The 21,051-nt window shown below is 37.9% G+C and overlaps 1 protein-coding gene across 1 annotated transcript in view; it reads right to left on the minus strand.

The window, feature by feature from the left end:
• The window catches only part of LOC124414949 (regulating synaptic membrane exocytosis protein 1-like), a 946,547-nt gene that overhangs the window by 49,044 nt on the left and 876,452 nt on the right, over positions 1 to 21,051 (minus strand). Inside the window, exon 13 of the mRNA XM_046896140.1 lies at positions 9,631 to 9,962. Within this exon, the coding sequence (XP_046752096.1) occupies positions 9,631 to 9,962 (332 nt within the window). The remainder of the gene's footprint in view (positions 1 to 9,630; positions 9,963 to 21,051) is intronic.

Consider the following 21,051-nt stretch of genomic DNA (forward strand, 5'->3'; position numbering starts at 1 on the left):
TTCTCTCTTTCTTCTCTCGACTCTGCTATACTGCTTCAACTTCCACTTCCCCTCTAAACAAGGTCTGTTCTTCTTTCGGACGGTGGCTCCAGACCCCAATAGCACCTTCGCGTTCGAAAATTCTTTACTGGAATCTCAGGTGTGATATCGTTTTGAGAAACTTCTTCTAAAATTGTATGTTCATCTTCCATCCGTCTTAGCTTAGAAGTTTTGAAACGAATTGGTATATCATCGTCGGATTCATTGAAAGACATAGACAGCAACTGACGTGATTCAGAAGGCCCGGAACTCAACGCCATAGGATCGTCTTCCATTTCCTAATTGGATTGGTTGGTAGAATTTCCCTCGCAACTTTCCTTGAAACTTACACTGTGGGCGTCAGGCTGCTGAAACATGTCTACCATTCGTTTTTCACCAGTTTTCGGTATTCACTGGGATATCAACTTCGTCTTTTTCCGTACATGTGCTTTAGTGTGTAGGTGGAAACTTGACGTGGACCCTTTGTTTTGCACTTTAAACAGACTTACTGAAGCGATGCAGGGAGGAAATCCGAATTTACATTTGATACCGACCTTGTATTGGTTTTCCTCGTCCAACGTGACATTTACATCCAAACATATATCTATCATCATCAGGTCGCTATCATCAGAATTCTGTCGCAGCCAATGTAACAAAATTTTGGTGAGCTATCGCGTTTTTGTGGCAATGCAGGCGCTTTGTGCGGCTTGAATGATCTTGTTTTCTTCCCTAGGAACGTCTTACTTCCTAGTACCCGTGGATGGCGTTTTCGCGGGATTTGTCTTCGATACCTTATTCTTTTCCGATCGGAAGAAGTCTATAACGCCTGTCAGAAAAGCCTTATGCCCAGATGAAAATTGAAATATTTATGAATGTAATCAAGTCGCTTTCTTCTGGGATCAAGGAAGCAATGGTCATACGTGTGATGTTCTCCATTTCTGTGAAATTTTCGGTTTTGAAACCACGTAAGATCAATTCGTTATCAAATCCCATCAAAGCTACATTTTTATGCAGGCGAATTCATGTTTGTAAATACAAGCAGGAATATTCGCGGTAATAGTTGAAGTTGACAAGTCGCTGATAAATTTTGTAGCCTGCATTACTGTACACGAAGATGAACCCCTGACCCTCATTATTGAATCAAGTACCAAATTTAGATTTCGAATGATTATGATATTATTTTCGGGCTTTGGACATAATATTCAGTTGATGTCATATTCGGTAACAGCCGAACATCGTATTCTAACCTCGATTCAAACCCCGAATTTCACGTACAATCTAATTGCAGATTTTACTTCAAAACACTCCCAGAGGAATTCGATAGCTGAACATCAAACATACAAGAATAGTAATCATACCTGATGAGCGTCAGATATGGCGCCTTCAGCTGCCATTTTGAATCAGGGTTCAAATTTAGGTTTTTTTGATAATAGATATGAAAACTGACTACCTCAAGTATGGAATATGTAGCTCGCGAGGTAGCTCGACAACGTCGTCAGCAACGCTCGTACCGACACCATGGTGAATTGGCTTTACAATGGCGCCACCTTAATTTTGGTCAAGTAAACATTGCAGTTTGCCATCCGATTACAAGTGATTACTAAAGATTACTGTAGATTACAGGAGATTACAAGTGATTACTAAGATTTTCAAAATACCAGGTGATTACTTAAGATTACAAGTGACTACACATTCCATGTACACCAGATTACAGGAGTGGTTAACTCCTTACTTGCAACACATGCGTAAATGCGTATGCAAATAAGGATAGATGAGGGTTCCTCAACTTTCTCTCTCTCTTCATCGGCACGACCTTACCACTTATTCTAACCCCTGTGTTTTGCCCACTCTATCTGCCATGATTTCTATGGATTACATTCACTATTTGCGATCTGAGGTTATGTCTACAAATGGTACAGAGCTACTTTTATTTATGAAAACACAATGTTTTGAACTATAAAATCTACTATGAATTAAGAACTTTCATCTAAAATTTGGTAAAGGCCGAACTTTTTTCGTGATTTAAGTAACTAAAGAAATTCAAAGTGAAATAATTGAATACTTAATTTTATGAAGATGGCCACTCATAGGACTGTGACTGAACATATATTTATAGAATTACAATGACTTACATGAATTCAAGGAAACTCACAATACGAACTCAGATGACTTAAAGTTACTTTAAACGACTTCAAGTAATTTCAAAAAAAAATTTCAAAGACCTTGTGCCAGCGCTAACAATGAGTGCTGATTAGCTGGATCTCAGTGTAGTTACTCGTGCAGCTGAGCAGAAACAATTTTCAAGTGAAGGAGCTATGAAATAAAAACTAAACAAGTGCAACTAATTGTAGGGTCAATCAATTGGTATTTGATCTAAACAATGTTCTCTGAATACGAAGGCACAAAAAGCGGATACATTTTCTCGGGAAAATCTCATTTTCAACAACTTTGCAAGCCTAGAATACTATTCTCTATTAATTCAGATAAAAAAACTATGTTATACAAATAATTTTAATCAATCGTGGCTAATTTTATCTATAATTGAATTACCTTCAAAACGGTTGAATTTGAATTTTTACTTAGATCTTCAATGATCAACAAACGACTCGTTTTGAATAGATACAAGTTGTGATGTGTATGTAAATATCCCCATACAGAAAATATGCCTACTTTACAAATCTCGAATATGCTAGTAAATTAATATGATAATTGAAACCCATAGAAGCTTATCGGAGCACCTAGAATAGGCAGAATACTCTGGAATCTAATTGAATGTCACAGAACTGATAGAAGGTCGTAGAAGCCTCCAGACGGCAATCGCTCTTCGCGACGCACGTCTTCTTCAATAACCCATATCTATTATTTGCAACAATAAGTAAATTATAAATAATATCTGTAAAACAATAACACCAAGATAAATGTTAAGATTAAGCAATGCAGTATTATAGTTTAAGCTGTGATTAAATATACGCGCCAAGGCGTGCACTGGTGGGCGACACCTATATATTAAATATTATACTAATGCTGTCGGTTTCCGTTTTACTCTCGCACTTCCGTCCTAGTTAACAACCTAAAAACATGTACTTCTGACACCTTTCATTTCTAAAATATAAAATCCGTTTGTAAAAAAGCTAATCACGTTTATTTTGTGTAAATATAACCTACATCCTGCAACAGGTTATGGGCCTAGGCTCGTTAAAGGTTATATTTCTGTACTTTTCTTCTGTATAAATCCGAAATTAATAAAAGTTATTTTGAGGTTAGTCTGGCCGCGTGCAAGAGCAGCTAACCAATATGGACAACGAAACAGTGAAAGTTACCAAACTGAAAGGACTTGAAAATTGGTCTACCTGGAAATTTCAAATTTCTATTTTGTTAAAAGCACAAGGAGCTTATGAGTTGATAACTAAAGCAAGACCACAAACAGCCGCTGACCAAGCCGCACCACTGGCTTCATGGAACAAAACTGATATCGCAGCGCAGAAAATCATCGCATCAACTGTGGAAGATAGTCAACTGTTACATCTGATGAATTGCAAATTTTCGTATGATATGTGGGACAAGCTGCATAACATCTATGAACAGAAAAATCAAACTGGAATACATATGCTACAACAGAGATGGTACCAAACATTGAAGATATCTACTGACAGCATAGCTGCGCATATTGCCAAAATAGAAGACTTGGCACACAAACTTAGAGCTCTCGGTGAAGATATGTCGGATTCCATGGTTATCACAAAAATACTGATGACTCTCCCTGTTACGTATAACCATTTCATCACCGCCTGGGAATCGACTTCGGAACCTCAACGCACTCTTGGAAATCTGACGGAGCGACTGCTAGCTGAGGAAATGAGGTTAGGCAATCAAGAGGATAAAAACAACGAGGCTCTAGCTGCATTAAATATATCAAACAGGTCTAAGAAACGCAACTCTGAACATTCGAAAGCTACCAAACAAAATCACAGTTAGGGTTCTTCGAATACAAATCGCAAACCAGGTATGTGCAATTACTGCAAAAAACCAGGACACTGGAAAGCAGATTGCTATAGATTAAAAAGAGTAAATGAGATGAATAAAAATGTTGAATCAGACAAAGTAACGAACGAAGCTCTTTTAGAAATGTCTGCATTGTCTGCAGATTCGAAAAATTCTAGACAAAATGCGTGGTACATTGATTCCGGGGCTACTGACCACATGTGTAGTCACAGAAACTGGTTTGACGAATTTGAAGTTTTTCAGGTACCTAGATTGATTAAACTAGGAAGTGGCTCAACCATACAAGCAACTGGACAAGGAAAAATAAACGTTCTTGCTACGCTGGAACCTCAAACATCTGGCCAAAGTAATATTTGTCCCTGAGCTGAAATATAATTTATTTTCAACTGGAGCAGCTCTTGACAAGGGAATGGAACAAGTGTCACAGGCGGATGGCTGCAAATTCACACGTTCAGAAAGAATTGAAGTGATCGGAGTACGTCGAAACAAATTGTACGAGGCACTACTGAAGGTTAGAATCCCAGAACACACATCGAAAGCACATTCAGAAGCCTTGACTAATATTGCTGGACCTTCTGACCTACAAATTTGGCATGAAAGATTGGCACACCAAGACAAGAGACACGTACAAAAATTTCTGGAGCAGAATCGTATTAAGGTTAGTGCCACTGAAGACTTTAAATGCAAAGGGTGTATTCTAGGGAAAATGCATAGGAAACCCTTTCCAAAATCTGATAATAAGGACAACAAGACATCACAGCCTGGAGAACTAATACACGCTGACGTTTGCGGACCGGTGCCTGAAAATTCCATTGGCGGTTCCAGATACTTTCTATTATGCAAAGATGACTATTCGCGCCACAAAACTGTCTACATGATCAAGAATAAGAGCGAGGTGAGTGATTACCTTTTGAAATACATCAAGAAAGTCAAAAATAAGACAGGAAATTTAGTAAAATGCATCAGAACTGATAATGGTCTGGAGTTCATTAATAATGACGTCAAAAGAATTACAGACAAGTATGGAATAAAACATCAGAGAACTGTTGCATATTCTCCTGAGCAAAATGGAATTGCTGAAAGAGAGAACAGGACGATCATGGAAGCTGTTCGCTCTATGCTATATGAAAACAACCTACCGAAGAAATTATGGGCAGAAGCTGCCAACACTGCTGTCTACGTGATGAACAGAACTGCAAAAAGTAAAGTTCCAGGAAGAACACCACAAGATGTCTGGTCAGGAAAACAAAACAAAATTGAAAGACTGATAATCTTTGGAGCCAAAGCCTACGTACATATTCCGAAACAAAAAAAAAAAAAATTGGATAGCAAGGCTGAAGAGGGAAGATTCATAGGCTACGGCGAGGACGTTAAGGGATTTAGAATCTGGTACCCTTCAACGAATATAGTAAAATACGCCAGAGATGTGATATTTATAGAAACCAAAGATGACTTACCTGCAAACAAGAAGACTGAAAAAGATGAAGAAGCTACTCTAGAAATAATACGAGATAGAGAACAAATCGATAATGTATCGGAGCATGACGATTCAGAAAGTGAGGCAAATACGCCGAATGACTCAATCTCATCAGACTATACTGAAAACGATGGAGCAGAAGGAGATTCAGAAGACGGGTCAGAAGACGTTTTTGAAGATCCAATTGGAGACGTAGCTCGAGATGAACCGCAAAGACAATTGAGGAACAGGGATACCATACGAAGACCAAGCAGATATGACGGTTTTCTGGACATCGACAATCTATTCCTTACACTAGATGGAGAACCTCAATCGTATCAAGAAGCTATCTCGAGACCAGATTCTGAAAAATGGATTCAAGCTATAAAAGAAGAAATAGAATCCGTGAAGAAAAATAAAGTCTGGACACTTGAATCGACCCAAAATGAAAAGGATGTGATCGACTGTCGTTGGGTTTTTAAAATAAAGAGACGACCAGACGGGCACGTCGACAGATACAAGGCAAGACTGGTAGCAAAAGGATATGAACAAAAACACGGAGTGAATTATCAAGAAACATTCAGTCCTGTAGTCAAATTTGATTCACTCAGGATGATCCTAGCTATCACAGCAGCAGAAGATATGAAGCTGACTCAATTCGACGTCAAAACTGCCTTCCTATACGGAAACTTGGAAGAAAACACACTGATGAAACAACCGGAGGGCTGCGATGATGGAACGGGCCGTATATGCAAATTAAAGAAGAGTTTATATGGTCTTAAGCAAGCATCAAGATGCTGGAATGAACGATTTACAAAATTCCTCAAAGACAATAATTTTAATGAGACTCATTCTGATCCTTGCGTCTTCATAAACAACGAGAAGGGAATTTTAACAATACTTGCCATCTATATCGATGGTGGATTATTAGCAACCAAAGACAAAAAATTAGCCAAAGAATTACTCCAAAAACTAGGTAAAGAATTTGATATAGTACTAAGTAATGCAGAGTTTTTCTTAGGATTTCAGATTGACAAACAGGTTGACGGATCTATAATAATACACCAGACAAGCTACGCCAATCAGTTGTTAAACAGATTCAATATGAAGGATGCACATCCAGTCTCGATTCCGGCTGACAAAAATCATGATCTCAATCCAAATCTGTATCCAAACAGTCAATTAGTTCAAGGAGTACCTTACAGAGAAGCAGTAGGGAGCTTAATGTACTTAGCCGTCGGAACAAGACCTGATTTAGCGTATGCATCAAGTACCGTGAGTCAATTTTTATCCAATCCACTTAAAATTCACTGGGAAGCTGTAAAGCGAATATTAAAATATCTAAAAGGAACTACTGACTATGGTATAAAATCTGTTAAACAGAAAGATTTAGTTTTAGTAGGTTACAGTGATTCTGACTACGCAGGCGACTCGATGAATAGGAGATCGACTAGCGGTTATATCTATAAGGTTGGCAAAAGTCCAATAGCTTGGAATACTAAAAGGCAATCGATAGTGGCTTTGTCAACCACAGAGGCTCAATTTATCGCAGCAGCGCATGCAATCAAGGAAATGATCTGGTTAAATCGTCTTAAAGGAGAAATGTTGGGTGAGAATAAACAAAAACCAAGATTACTCATGGATAATCAAAGTGCAATACGTCTTTTAAAGAACCCAGAGTTTCACAAACGTAGTAAACACATCGATATCAAGTATCATTTCGCTAGAGAAAAATATCAGAAGAATTTATTTGATTTAGAGTATGTAAAGAGTTCAGATCAAGAAGCCGATGTGTTCACAAAGCCTCTACCTAGAGAACAATTTTGGAATCTCTGTAACAAAATAGGATTAAGTAAAATAGAATAAGATAAAACATGTAAAGAGAGGAATAATACTCATTGAGAAGGAGTGTTAAAATTAAGCAATGCAGTATTATAGTTTAAGCTGTGATTAAATATACGCGCCAAGGCGTGCACTGGTGGGCTACACCTATATATTAAATATTATACTAATGCTGTCGGTTTCCGTTTTACTCTCGCACTTCCGTTCTAGTTAACAACCTAAAAACATGTACTTTTGACACCTTTCATTTCTAAAATATAAAATCCGTTTGTAAAAAAGCTAATCACGTTTATTTTGTGTAAATATAACCTACATCCTGCAACAATAAATAAAAAGCAAAATCCGAACCGCATCAATTAGTTAAAATCCAGATATCAATTGTATCATAAAGGACCATTAGAATGCAATAGAACTTTCCAGATACACATATACACAAATTCAAGAGATCCAAAAATCTGTGGGATGCACTATATAAGCGAGGTAGTCCAGAACTCCTCAGTTCATTACCGCATAATCTCTATCCGCGAAAAGTCAATCAAGTAAGAAATCCTCCTCCTAAATTTGTGAAGTGATATAATAATAATAATTAACTTAGAATATTTGCATAAAATTGATAGAAACAACTTATAGTAAATTAATAAACTCAAGTAAAAGAACAAAGTGTCCATTCTGTTGATTAGTCTAATTGTAAGACTGATTAACAATTCCTTATTTTCTTTATTTTCGTTTTTTTTTTATCTTCGATGATTTTCTTGAACGTGAATGCATACAGCAATTTCCTTTTGATCTGTGTGAAATAAATGCTAAGTGACATATACAATTTTCAAAAAGACAAGTGTAAGTGTCAGTGTGTCAGTGCGCCCTTTCCTTACAAGTCCAATACAATTACTAACCCACCTACAAGAGCTGACGGTGACACAATCGTCGGCAGTGTCTTCTTCATGCAAAGTCAGCACTCGTCCAGCGATCTGTGCTACCTAAGCATATGGCACAGAGTAATTGCTCATCTGAACATCCAATACGTGATCAGCAGTTACTAGCAATTCTCGTAAGCAGATGCGTATTCTCATCTGGCAATTTTATTGCAAGATTGCAGTTCGTTGACATACGGCAATTGACAATAACATATCTGCGCACTCGTCTTCACTTCCCTACTCAAGGCGAGGACTGGAAGTCGTAAGACGGAGCCAGAAATCGACAAGACATCGCACCCGCTTTGCACGCGTCTTGTGGATTATGAATAATCGTTAGCTAGGCCATACGCGTTTCGGGAATCTGAGGCCCCACTCACGTACACTAGCACGAGGATACACGCGATAATTCGGCAGTGTACACGCGTACGGGTGCGACGATACGTAAACAAGACACAACGATACGCGATCGGTATCCATGAATGTAAATCCGAGATAATTACCCTTTTTACTCGCGGGTCCAAGACGTGAACTCACGAGTACATTTGAAATCAATTAAAACTAAATATAAAGATGTTCTATAAGGACCGTCACAAAGTTGTATACATTAAACTGATGTTCCATTTGCAAAAATACTCATGTTAGCAAAAATACATTATAGATGACTTGCGCAGAGTTCGCTTACCAATAAAATGAGCTATCATTCAAGGAAATTGAAAAACTGAATTGGGATGTAAAAAGTACTGTGTCATAATATAAGATGTTTCACGAGGCGGGTGTCCCAAGTCCATCATAGGGGACACGTTTCTTGTTAGATTATTAATCAGTGGACTGTATTGATGAGCATCTATGGTTTTTAACATTTGTCTATACCAAGTGTAAAATAATCTCTCTATATCTATAAAAAGATCTTGGAGATACGTGAAGTTAGCGTTTTTAAGACGTTTTTCGGAAAACGCATGAAATTAGCGTTTTGAGGACGTTTATCATAAGACACATGAAGTTGACTGCTTATAGCTGTGTATTACTATAGACCTGAAGCGGGCACAGAATCTTTAATCGTGGTCCAGGTCGCCGGGACAATGTTTTTCGTCATCCGGGACCAGCATCCCGTAGTATTCGTGGTACAGGTCGACGAGAAGATGACTTCCGTCGTACAGATGGACGGAACGATGTTTTTGAAACACAGAAAGTGACTGTCGCAACCTAAAGGTAAGAATAAGTCCGACGCATAAATGAGGCGCGAAGCACCGAATTCAAGTTGATGATTTTAAATTACAGCTGCTTCACTTTTTCCAGTTCAGTGACTTTTTGACTGGACTGTACACATGAAATATTCGAAATGAGACTCTACCAAGATTCTGGGTACTGAAAAAACTGCCTATGGCAACAAAGACTTACGTTTACTGTCAGTCCCTCCTTGACTCTGGAAGCTGCTTCTCCGGCTACCTGGAAGCGATCTGCTGTAGTCTTTGTTTAGTTCGTAAGGCTCGACTTCGAGCTGTTCAGACTGGCTTGATCCCCTTCTTGAATTGGCTTGCCAGGCGTGATCAGGATGAAGAAAACACGGTTCAGGGCTTCCGTTCTCACTCTGCGTGTCATCGCTGATACTCCTTTCTCGGAAATCAGTTCTTCTCAACAGTCTTTGAGCAATTTCAGTAGACAAGGAACCACGCGGTGAACAGTGTGGCGATTTACCAAAACGCAAGCCACGTGGATCCTCCAGACGGTACCTGTACATGAGTATTTTTAGAAAATAATTCCCCATTCGTTAAATTCGCTAGTGAGAAATTATATAAACCGGTCGTGATCTGTTCTTAAAGGGTACCTTGGTTAAGAAGGGCCAAAGGACCCTGTTTCGAAATTTTCAAACTATTCGGTCAGTAGAATTTCTAAGGACATAAAAACATGTGTCCAGCAGTTTATAACTCAATAACTACCTCCACCCATTCCGGGGGTACAAAAATGACATTTTATGCATTCGATTTTTTATCTCAAGAGTGGAGTCACGGATCTTCATGAAAAAAATGGTGGGTACTCGTTACTGAAAGACTTCTTACTTAAATTAATCGCACAAAGAACCACTCCCAAAGTCCCGAAAAAATTTATAAAAGTTAAAAATCGTTATATTTCGAAAGTTAATCGGTGACGTAAAAACTTCCTTCTTGTCATTTCATTGGTTTAGATGTATATTACCTGCACGAAGTATTTCAGATTTTCGCGAGGGGTCCACCACGTCAAAATGACGATTTTTGCGCTTTTTGCCATTCTTTTACTATTTTCCACCATGTTTTGATAAACAGTTATCTGAATAGGTATAGAATATCGACATTTACCTTTTAAATACTACTTTACCTAATACCTTAAAACGCCGTCCGGTATATAAAAGCTTTAGGTTGACCAAGTGCTTTGGGTTCGAGCTAAAAATAATAAGTCGTAGCAAATTTTTTTTTTTTTTAGTTCCTCAACAAGTCGTAATCAGTTTTTCCGAATAAAATATAACACTGGTAACAATTATGATCATAATATATGGGATTCAAAGAAGGTTTTGTTCTTGTAGGAATGCCGTTCGTGATTGCATATCATCACGAAATGTGTTACTAATGGCAATTAGCAGTCACTGTTTTAAACAAATATGTGAACGAAGTTGTTTTATGCTCGCATCCATGACTGTGTAGATATACTTATCAGCTGAACAATGAGACTAATATGTCATTGTTTTTAGACCATTTTCACAGCTACAACAGTACCCTTTGATTGCGTCGATACCAAAATCATTCTCGTCGTAACGTATGTTTTTGATTGATATGCCCTGATGTTATTTTAAGTCTTATGATTCCAGGTTCTTGCTCCAGATAACTCCATCAAAGCGAATGAAAGCATTTCTCCTAGATAGGATATAGTCTGGAAAAGGTAATAGCATCCAGTGACGAGGACAAGATATCATCTCCACTGTAAACGTTTAGTTGCAAGGAATATTTACAGAATTATGGATCGGATTATGAAACAATGTTTTTCACGTATTTTCCCAAACAATGCCCGCCAATTGTCATTAGTAACATATTCCGTAATGATATGCAGTCATCAATGACTTTCCTAACAGAATAAAACTTTGTTTCATTCCCATATATTATCATAATTATCGCCAATACTGTATTTTATGCAAAAAATTCATCTTTGATTTGTCAATGAACTATAAAAACAGAATCAGTTCATTTTACGACTGATTATTTTTAGCCCTAAAACAGAACATTTCATCACCGCAAAGCTCTCATATACAGGGAGGCGAGGCTGCATATTAGGTATAATGATATTTTGAAGACTATTCTCGATATTTCATAGCTATTCAGACTACTTTTTCTCAAGACATGGTCGAAAATAGTGGAATAATGCCAGTAATTATTTAAATGAACATAAAATTTATCTTTCAAAATTTTATGACGATGGACTAATAATTAGAACATAATTGGTCCTAGCCCCTTGCAGATTTATAACCCCATACAGATTTGAAACGAAAAAAGTGGGGTACATGCAATTGATAATTCATACATGAATAGTTCAGATTTGTCAGTAACAGTTTTATTGCACTGCAAATGACATGAATTGTTCTGTGAATATTGTCAACTGCAGCTATTCTCTGCAGTCTTGACTATATTATCTATCGCATGCACCCCATGTTTTTCATTTCAAATTTGCATCGGGCTAAGAGAAATTATTTTGTACCTTTATTATGTCCGTGTCAAGAAAGATTTAAATAAAAAATTTATAATTATTTTCTGATCTAGTCTTGTGTGTGTAAATCTTTGAAATCGATTTTAAATATCTTGCTGAGAGCATAATAGAGACATGTCGCAAATTTCGGGTTTATTTCAGTTTCTTTTTAACTGATCCTGGTTGAAATCCCAGTCCGAATATGCGATTTTTTTTTCTCAAATTTTTCAGACAACCCAATGATATTGCATTGTCATTCAGTTCTGACCTATGTTTACAGTTTCAAGTCTCTAGTTCATCAGGAAGTTAGTTTCAAATTGATTGCTAAATTTGTACCGAACAGATACCGACAAACACAGACAAAGAAACAGACAGGAAGACGAAAAAGCGAGTTAATAAAAACATTCTGAGAAATTACAAGAACCGTCGCTTTCACATGTGTGAACTTAGCATCTCATTTGTCAGCATCTCATAATATCACATCAGTTCTTATGGCATCCTATATAGTTCAAGAGTTCCTGATAGTTTATAATAATAGTTCTGTTGAATTTATCTCTGAAACAGCATGAAAAAGTGAGATGCTAATGACCGGAAGTTAGCATCCCAATATAGCACAAAAAAAAATCAAACAAAAATTCGATAGATCGATAGGTGAGTTCCGTACTCTAAACTATGTGAATCCCTTATTTTTAAGAATATTTCTCTGGTCCAAGTACGTATCAATCTCTCAGGTACGTACTCTCTCTCGGAAAATAGTATTGCTCTAGCATAAGTTCAGAAATGTTTTTACGATTCTGAGGGTGTAAAAAGTTCATTTGCACAATCACAACAATAGCTCAGACCATTACCATAACTCAATGATTATAAACAATTTTGAAACAAAAATCTGGATAATCGTGAGATGCTACTGCCTGAGTTCTGCACTTCATAGAGATTTTACACGATAGTTATAGTACTCCTACAAAAGGGTAAGAAGAGTTTTGAACTTTCAACTTTTCTCGACAATTATTGAAAAAAAATGTATGAACCACAAATCCACAGGGTCGTAAGATGGCCTACACCAGTTACTTTACCACTAAAGTCACTCACGACGAGGAGATCCAGTCCTACGTTATAGTTCTAGTACTTACCGATGGGTTCCAGAGAAATTCCGACGCCTCGTTATTTTTAGAGGGGGGATTACCATCTAGAAGCTTGTCTTTGAAGTAATTGTCAGGAATTAATTCTGTGAAGACTATCAAACCTACAGTGCTGAGGTTTTTGACCCATAACAAGACATGCTTTGACCAACAACGCAAATTTTAATGAAATACTTCATTGAAATCTATACAAGTTATGTGCTGTTATGCAGGTCGTGGTGTGAGACCATATCAGCGCAATTGCCCCGCGAAGTTAATTTCGTCAGCTAACCAAGGCGACCAACGTACACGAAATGTGACAAGGCTCTGAATATCTCGCGCGTAAAGTAGCGTATTGAGATTATGTTGATATTTATTCCTATTTAGCGTAATTTTTTTGAGAAAAATGTCATTCAGCAGTACCGTAGTTGATATTAGAAGATATTTAATCGACACAATAAAGGCGTCAATGAAGAAACAAATATCAAAAGCTACAGAAATCGGATCAGTTATTTATTGAAAGAAGGAATCTGAAATTAAATGTGAAACGTCATCAACAAGTGGGAGTCTAGACAAACTGAGGCAGGTAAGTGAAAATATTGTTTATTTCAAACAGATTCTTTATTTACATAAAATTAAAAATAAATGGATTGTTGAAACCCAGTAGAAGGTAGCTCCAGAGTAGATTTGTTACAGTGCAGTGCTCCGGAAGCCAGTAATCAGTGCCGATAAACATGAAATATTGAAATAAAATCAGTAACAAAGAATGAAAAAAATGGTGTTTCTTTAAACACAAAGCTTAGGAGTACAAAAAGTAGCAATTCGTTTTTTTATCTCAATTTATTGAAAATTAGTGGTATCCAAAACAATCAGAACCTCTTGTCTAATGATAATACCTTTGAATATCTTAAGGTAGAAAACAAGCCATCATCAAAGCGAGACTAAAGTTGTCAGGCATCGAAGCTTGTAAGTAAATTTCTGATTCTGTGATCTGTGCATATAACAATATTTTCACATGTATTCAATGATGAAATCCGTTTGTTCTGACAGACTCAAAGTTTCAAGTTCGGTTAATAGGAGGAAAATAATATCTTACCTGATGGTCAAAATGTTCAAGTTGCAACGACCCTAGTTTCTCGATTGGTGCCACTCTTCCACCCATCAAATCTGCTTGTTCCGTTGTTCCATCAGACAACAGGTACCCGGGGGAATTTCTTCAGGTCATCGCCACCTTCTGAACATCAGTCGAGACAAAATTGAAGAGCACGACACGCGACAGATCACGGTGTCTGAATATTCGATCATTCTAGATTAATGGAGCCAATATTAATAAGTTTGTTATTCAACAATTGCTGCCAACTAATTTTACAGAGCAATCATTTTGTGCGATATTGTTATCCAAGCAGTATTATTGGCCCGCATTATTTTTAAAATTTTATTTTCGGCAGTTTTGATATTTTATTTCTTACTCTCTTGGCATTCAATTTAGATGAATAGTGTTTCAAGTGTCAAATCAGATTCCAGGCATGAATTTTAATAGGTAAACTGAACCAATCTCAATCTAAAAATGTTGGATAACTTCAGTAGAAAATGTCTTTAAAGTAAATATTAATTGACGGTATCATCTGACTAACTAGTTGCAGCTATCATCCATACATCAGTCTCGTTCAACTCCAGCAACGTCTACAGAATCCATTCACTTACTAGTACACGTTACAAATGATCACTTGGTCTACAGTAGGATTTACTAGCTGGCTAACTTTTTTATTATGAATCTCTATCAAGGAATTATCTAGTAACTTTTCGAAAGCTTGAAACCAGATTCAATTTTACACTCTTACCATGGTCCTTCGCTTAGACTGAAGGTTTGTGAATCGCCATTCATTACAGTTATTTCTGCATCCCATATTAACACTGTCCGAAAGAGAAAAAATCTCATCCTGAGATTGAAAATGGAATCCGCAACGCAAAAGTTATCTCGAGGCACAAGTTGCAAACAAAGAATTTTATAATGGTTTCTGACACAGAGGGATTCCTTCCGGATATCCATGTCGTTGACTGAGGATATATAAAGACTGATAGCCTTATGGGACTTTTCGTAACCGAATATGAAGGAGAAAAATTCATCGTCAAGCGGTGCCCTCTGCGTCTACCCTGCACCCGCAACTCAAATCGGTAGGCGGTCGGTACGCAAAGGTGACAAGAACTGATGATACCATCGCTCACCGCGTGTACCCAGACAATGCAGAGTCGAATATTATTATGCCTATGAAATGACGAACGAGAACGGACTGAAATTGTAATATAACCACGTATGGACGCCGCATGCCTTTCATCTATGCAAATTCATTTGAGCCAAATTTAACAATGATAATCCAACTCCATCGGAACGATAAAAATAATATTATCTAAGTAGGCTGGTTCCATTTCAAACCACCCAGCAAGGTTGGGACAAAAAATTCAAACGACTTGTAAATAATTTATATGATTTGTTGAGTAATTTAAGGGGACCCGTATTTGGTCATTTTGCTCTGAAAAAATTTCATCTCTCCGCACGGCTATTACCATTTTTTGTCAAAAACTCGATTTTACAGATTCCGTGAATTGACTGTTCTAAAGTGCTATAACTTTTGAACGAATCAACGGATTTAAGTGATTTTTTTTCAAAATGTGCGTATTTTTATCTTCTTTCAGAAAATTACAAGTTTAGGAAGATCGTCACAAAATCACCGGAGTTATTCAACGTAATGTAAAATAAACCGAAAAAATTCAACCCCGATTTTCGGGAATTGCATATTTTTTTTTTCTCTCACCAATTTTTTCTCGAATAGTTCTTTGAAGATACTAACTCTTTGCACAAGTTTCGTTAGCGGATTAGTTCTGTAAAAAGAGTTATGAATTTTTCAATATCACGAATTTTTTATATTTTCAGGTGGCTTATATTTTGTACTGTCAATCGATTTCTTTATGTTGCTACATTGTTTCTTTCTATTTAATACATGTATACGACGAAATAAGTGGGTAGGAAAAGTATGAATAATCTATTAAAAAATAAGACTATATTAATCCCAAAACAGTTCAATATTACAATAAACATGAATTCACTATAACTATGTTTGAAGCATCTCATACATCGTCAATTCATTTAAATTGTTGCTTCTTCAACCCAAGGGTGCTGACTTGTTCTTGCAGTAAAGGTACAGTTCGTATCTATATCTTTTTTCCAGACGTGAGTCTTGTGAATGCTTTTGATTGCATTCACTTTTTTTCCATTTTTCTGTTTTACTATCGCGGAATAGCTGTAATTCTTCGGGTCTAATAAGACAAAGTTTAATATAATTATTTAATTTATTTACCTGGTGTGTGCTAATATTTTGTTAATATTCTCATCCCCATTTCATTTGTATTGTATCATCACGCGTATCACCCCCCCCCCCCCCCCGTGTGAGTGTGTGTGTGCATGTGCGTGCGATTCTTTATTAGTATTAGTAGCGTCTCTTCATTATTCCGCCCATATCTAGTCCATATACTCCGTGTCACAGTATAGTTTGTTACCGACATCGCGTATAGTCGACCGCAATTGTTAATATAAAATAACAAGGACCGAGAAAATAGTCAGTATTCGATTAATATTCGCGACAACCACCGAGGGTTGTCCCTTTTGTATAATATCTTCCTGCCTGTTTGTGTTATTCATATTGTTCTAACTATTGTGATCTGGTGATATTATATCGAATAAGTCCTAGAGGAATTAATATTCCATTCCCGCGTGTGTAATTATCGATAAATAATTTGTTGGAACATTGTATGTCGAGTTAGGTGTTCTAGTTTAGCCATTTTGTACCGCTTAGCTTGGCGTCACCGTCCATTAATTGTATCCCTGATATTAATTCTTTTGTTAAAACCTTGTTATTCTCGTTTCTCCCCCCCCCCCCCCCCCCGTGTTTCCCGTCGCCTTTCGCGACGCGTCACGGGGACCTATCTGTACTCTGTTTGACTGACGAGGTGGCATGTTCAAGGTTGCGTAGTTGAGACCTTCCTTATCTACCTCAAATAAATCCCTCTTTTACCTACTAACCTACGGTGCTTTGTTTTACGTGTTTTGTTTCACTCCTTGCCCCCACGTTCCCCTCTGCCAAAAACTGACAGCTGAGCATCCCGAGGTCAAGGACCACAGCTGAGAGCAGCTGTTTACCTCCTTTTTTTTCGTTTTCTTTTGATCTGCTTGAACGTATCACTACCTATATCGTGGTCATTGCGACCTGGCACCCAACAGCTCTTCCCTTTCGGATTTCAATTAAATTTTATAATTATTCCTGGTGCACGTTGCGAGCGTTTGCTGGCGACCTAGCTTATCCTTAGATTCTCCGTAAGGTGAGTGTGGCTGTTACAATATATATATAGATAATGAAGCAATATATATATATACATATTGAAGCAACGTTTTGCACGTGATAGTTGTTGATTATGAAGAACTTCTTTTACTAGCCTGGTCGGTTACTTGGTCGATAATACGTGAAACTGCTGATACCCCCAGGCCCACCCAGGCCCGCCGAACTGTTAAGAAAAATAACCCAGGGTTATAAGTCTTCATATATATATCCTCAGTCAACGCCCATGTTACTGGATGATGTTCGGAGCACTATGAACAAGATATTGTATTGGATTCAGGTTTGAGTAAATATTTTCATGAACTTCGTTAAAAATTAGATATTCATTTGTTCCAAAGGAACAGGGGGTACAATCTTGAATCCGTCAAGTCAATATCTTTATATTAATGTCCTGAACATTGATCTAAAACACGGTTATCCTTAAAGTCAATTGTGACACTGAGGCACATTTTGAAAATGTTTATTTTCAAATTGTGTCACAGAACGTTTTTGAGTTTTACTCTTTGAATTAGATTTTTTTTAGATTAGATTTGAAATTAAACGAAACTGTAAGACCTACAATTTCCTTCGCCAACCAACAAAAGTGGCGATGATCTCTGCACGTGTCATGAATTGAATGGGAGGAAGAAATATCAGCGAACAGCAGAGATGCAATTATTTTGACTGTATTTTCTGCTGAAAGAAAAATTTTTTATTGTTATTCCCAATGTATGAGGTAATTAAAATGATCGAATAAAGTATCCCCACCTACCTGCTGCGTTTCTTCCCAGCACCCAACATTTGAACAGATTTCTTGTTGCAATCGAATAGGACGAATTTTAAAAGAGCATCAGCATTAAATTCCGACCGTTCTTTGAAGAATCAATTTTCAATAAGAAATGCTTTCCAAGCCTTTCAGAGTGACTACCTCAATCACTTGAGATTCTAACCTTAGAAATGCATGTGAACCACATCGCCGTCAGAAACAGAGTTCAACAGCAGGGACTCGGGGTGGCCAGACTGCACGGACGGCCGATTTAAGCTTGCGCATGCGCAGTTCTTGTATAGTCTCTAGATATTGTCCCGGTATAAGAATGGACTGCATGACCGGGCTGAGAATGCGATAGCGCAATAGAAAGAGGAAGTTGCATACGGAACCACTATGGGACGTTGATATGGGATCTCTCTGTCTTCGTTTAGCCGCGCATGCGCGGGGTATGCGTATTAGAGCGAGCTGAAGAACGCATTAGACAAGGATAGATGGGGCCCATATGCAGCTTTCTCTTTCTATTGCGGTGTCGCATTCACAAACGGACCACGTCCATACTTTTACAGTCTATTCTTATGAAACACACGAAAGAGTACTCGAACTATGACTCGGACTCACAACAAACCCAGAACTGATGCCAAAAATAGTATTGGTATATCTATGGAAAAAAGTCGTGCGCTTAATGTTTGATTTGGTGAAAAAAAAAAAAAAATTTACACCACATTCTCGTGAGCGGGAGACTGTTCTACGTTGGTCGTACAATTGTTGGAAATTTTTCCAGATTTGTACAAATGGTCCTTTTTTCAGTTTTCTTGGATTCAAAAAATCGTTACTCTGAAACGGTTGCTTCCAAAAATCTGAAAGAATTGATAAAAATATTTCAGAGCAAGGATAACAACAGAAAAAATCACGAAGCGAATCAAAAATGTTGTGGTCTGGATGATAGCTAATTTGACGTGGACAGCCCTAGATATAATGAACTCCCACCGTTCAGCACACGTCTTACCTCCACGTAACAGCCTTCCTACCCAGATTGATTAACATAAGAGGTCTTTTGATAATGGATACCCACAATTGTTTCCGTAAGGATCCGCGAATCGAGTCTTGAGATACAAAGTCGAATGCATAAGATTTCATTTTTGTACCCCCCCCCCCCCCCGAGGTGGTGGTGGGGTTTTTGAGTTATGAACCCTGTGCACATGTTTTCGCGACCTGAGAAACACTTCTCAATGCATTGTTTAACATCCCGAGGCAGGGGCATTTGCCCCCTCTTATCCAGGGACACGCTTTGATCAGCTCTTGAACATATTTATATACTAGCTGAGCCCGCTCCGTCCACCGTCTTGTACTGTTCTGAGTAAAAACTGCTTAAATAAATTTATCAAGCATTTCAGGTTATGCGGTAGATTACCAATCATTTATATCCTGATTCATATTATAGATCTAAGGTAATGGGGGGCACAAACGTAAGATTCGTTAAACGGAAATTGGTCAGAAAATTGAATAAACCGTACAAAAAGTTGAAGAAATAGAAAGAGGAGTGCATTTTGGAATTCGCTTGAAGTCCCGTAGGTCTTCTGTTCCCCGTCCACGGTTAAGTGGCAACATGACAGCAGATTCTGCCGTAAAAGATCTGTTAAAAAACTTGAGCAGGTATTCTGTACTTGTTAAAGAAGATAACATATTAGTATGAAAAAACTGGTGTCAAACTGTAACAAATTTCCTCTCAGAAGTGACTGCATGAGTGTGCGGTGCAGTGAGTCATAGACACGGATGCACGATTGAATAAATGCTTACTCAGAGCTAGTTATATATTGTTACACTTTTTAGCGTAACGAGTAAAACGAGGGTAAGAAGCTTAGTTAGGTGAGCAATTAAAAGGCGCTAAATGAGAAATATGCTTTGAGAAAAATGTATTTGGGGTAAAAAACGTGTTATCAGCTCAAAGTCTGAAACAGATCTGTTTTTACAATAATAGCGGTTGACGCAGCAACCTTATTCATTTCATGACATAAGAAGACTTAGTTTTCTTGCGTCACATGCCGACTACTAGATCATTAGAAAAGGGGGTAAAACGGGTGATTTTATCCTTTGTAACAATATTATTAGCACTAAATTACATATCTCTCGATGTTCTAAAGACAGTTTCTATAACTTTTTGAATATATTACAATAGCTTGCTTCCACTAAATATAACAGGAGTACATATAAAAGAGTTGAGTGTTGTACAGTCAGAAAAAAATTTGGTCGTAATGACCAGTTATTATTGTAACAGTCAACTGACTGTAGATGGTCTATGACGGACCCGTATTTACACCTAGGCTAATAATGCTCCAGCTTAAGGAGGAACATACTGTTACGAACGGCCTTCAAGGCACGGTACACGCGCCAAACGTCAAGCTGCTGGCCTGGCGCATTCCTGCGCCGTCCGCTCCCTCGTGCTGACTAGATCAGTCAGGAAGTGCATTGTCACGGGCGCGACGGCGACTCGATAGAAAACACACCCTACCGCCGACAAAACCGAGTCGTAATTCTGGATCGACCCACACCATCACGGCAGTCGAATTTGGGAAGTGTGGGAGTCAACGAGATCCCAGCCTTGCGGTAACCGAACGGTGCACCCCATCGCAAGAACCAGCCAACTGGAGGGGCCTTCCAACAAGTTACGACTAAATTTGGAGACTCAGGATTCTTCTCTACAGTACGGCTCGGGGAATCGGTGGTGTATCCTAAGAGTTACCCTCGCGTTACCCAAGGTGGCCCACTTCCTGACTCACCTGTTTCAATATCTGTAACGTAGTACCTAATTCTTCAGTTCTTTATAATTCATAGACCGACTAGCTAGATTATTCTA

The sequence above is a fragment of the Diprion similis genome, chromosome 14, assembly GCF_021155765.1.
Source record: "Diprion similis isolate iyDipSimi1 chromosome 14, iyDipSimi1.1, whole genome shotgun sequence".
Classification (NCBI taxonomy): Eukaryota; Metazoa; Arthropoda; class Insecta; order Hymenoptera; family Diprionidae; genus Diprion; species Diprion similis.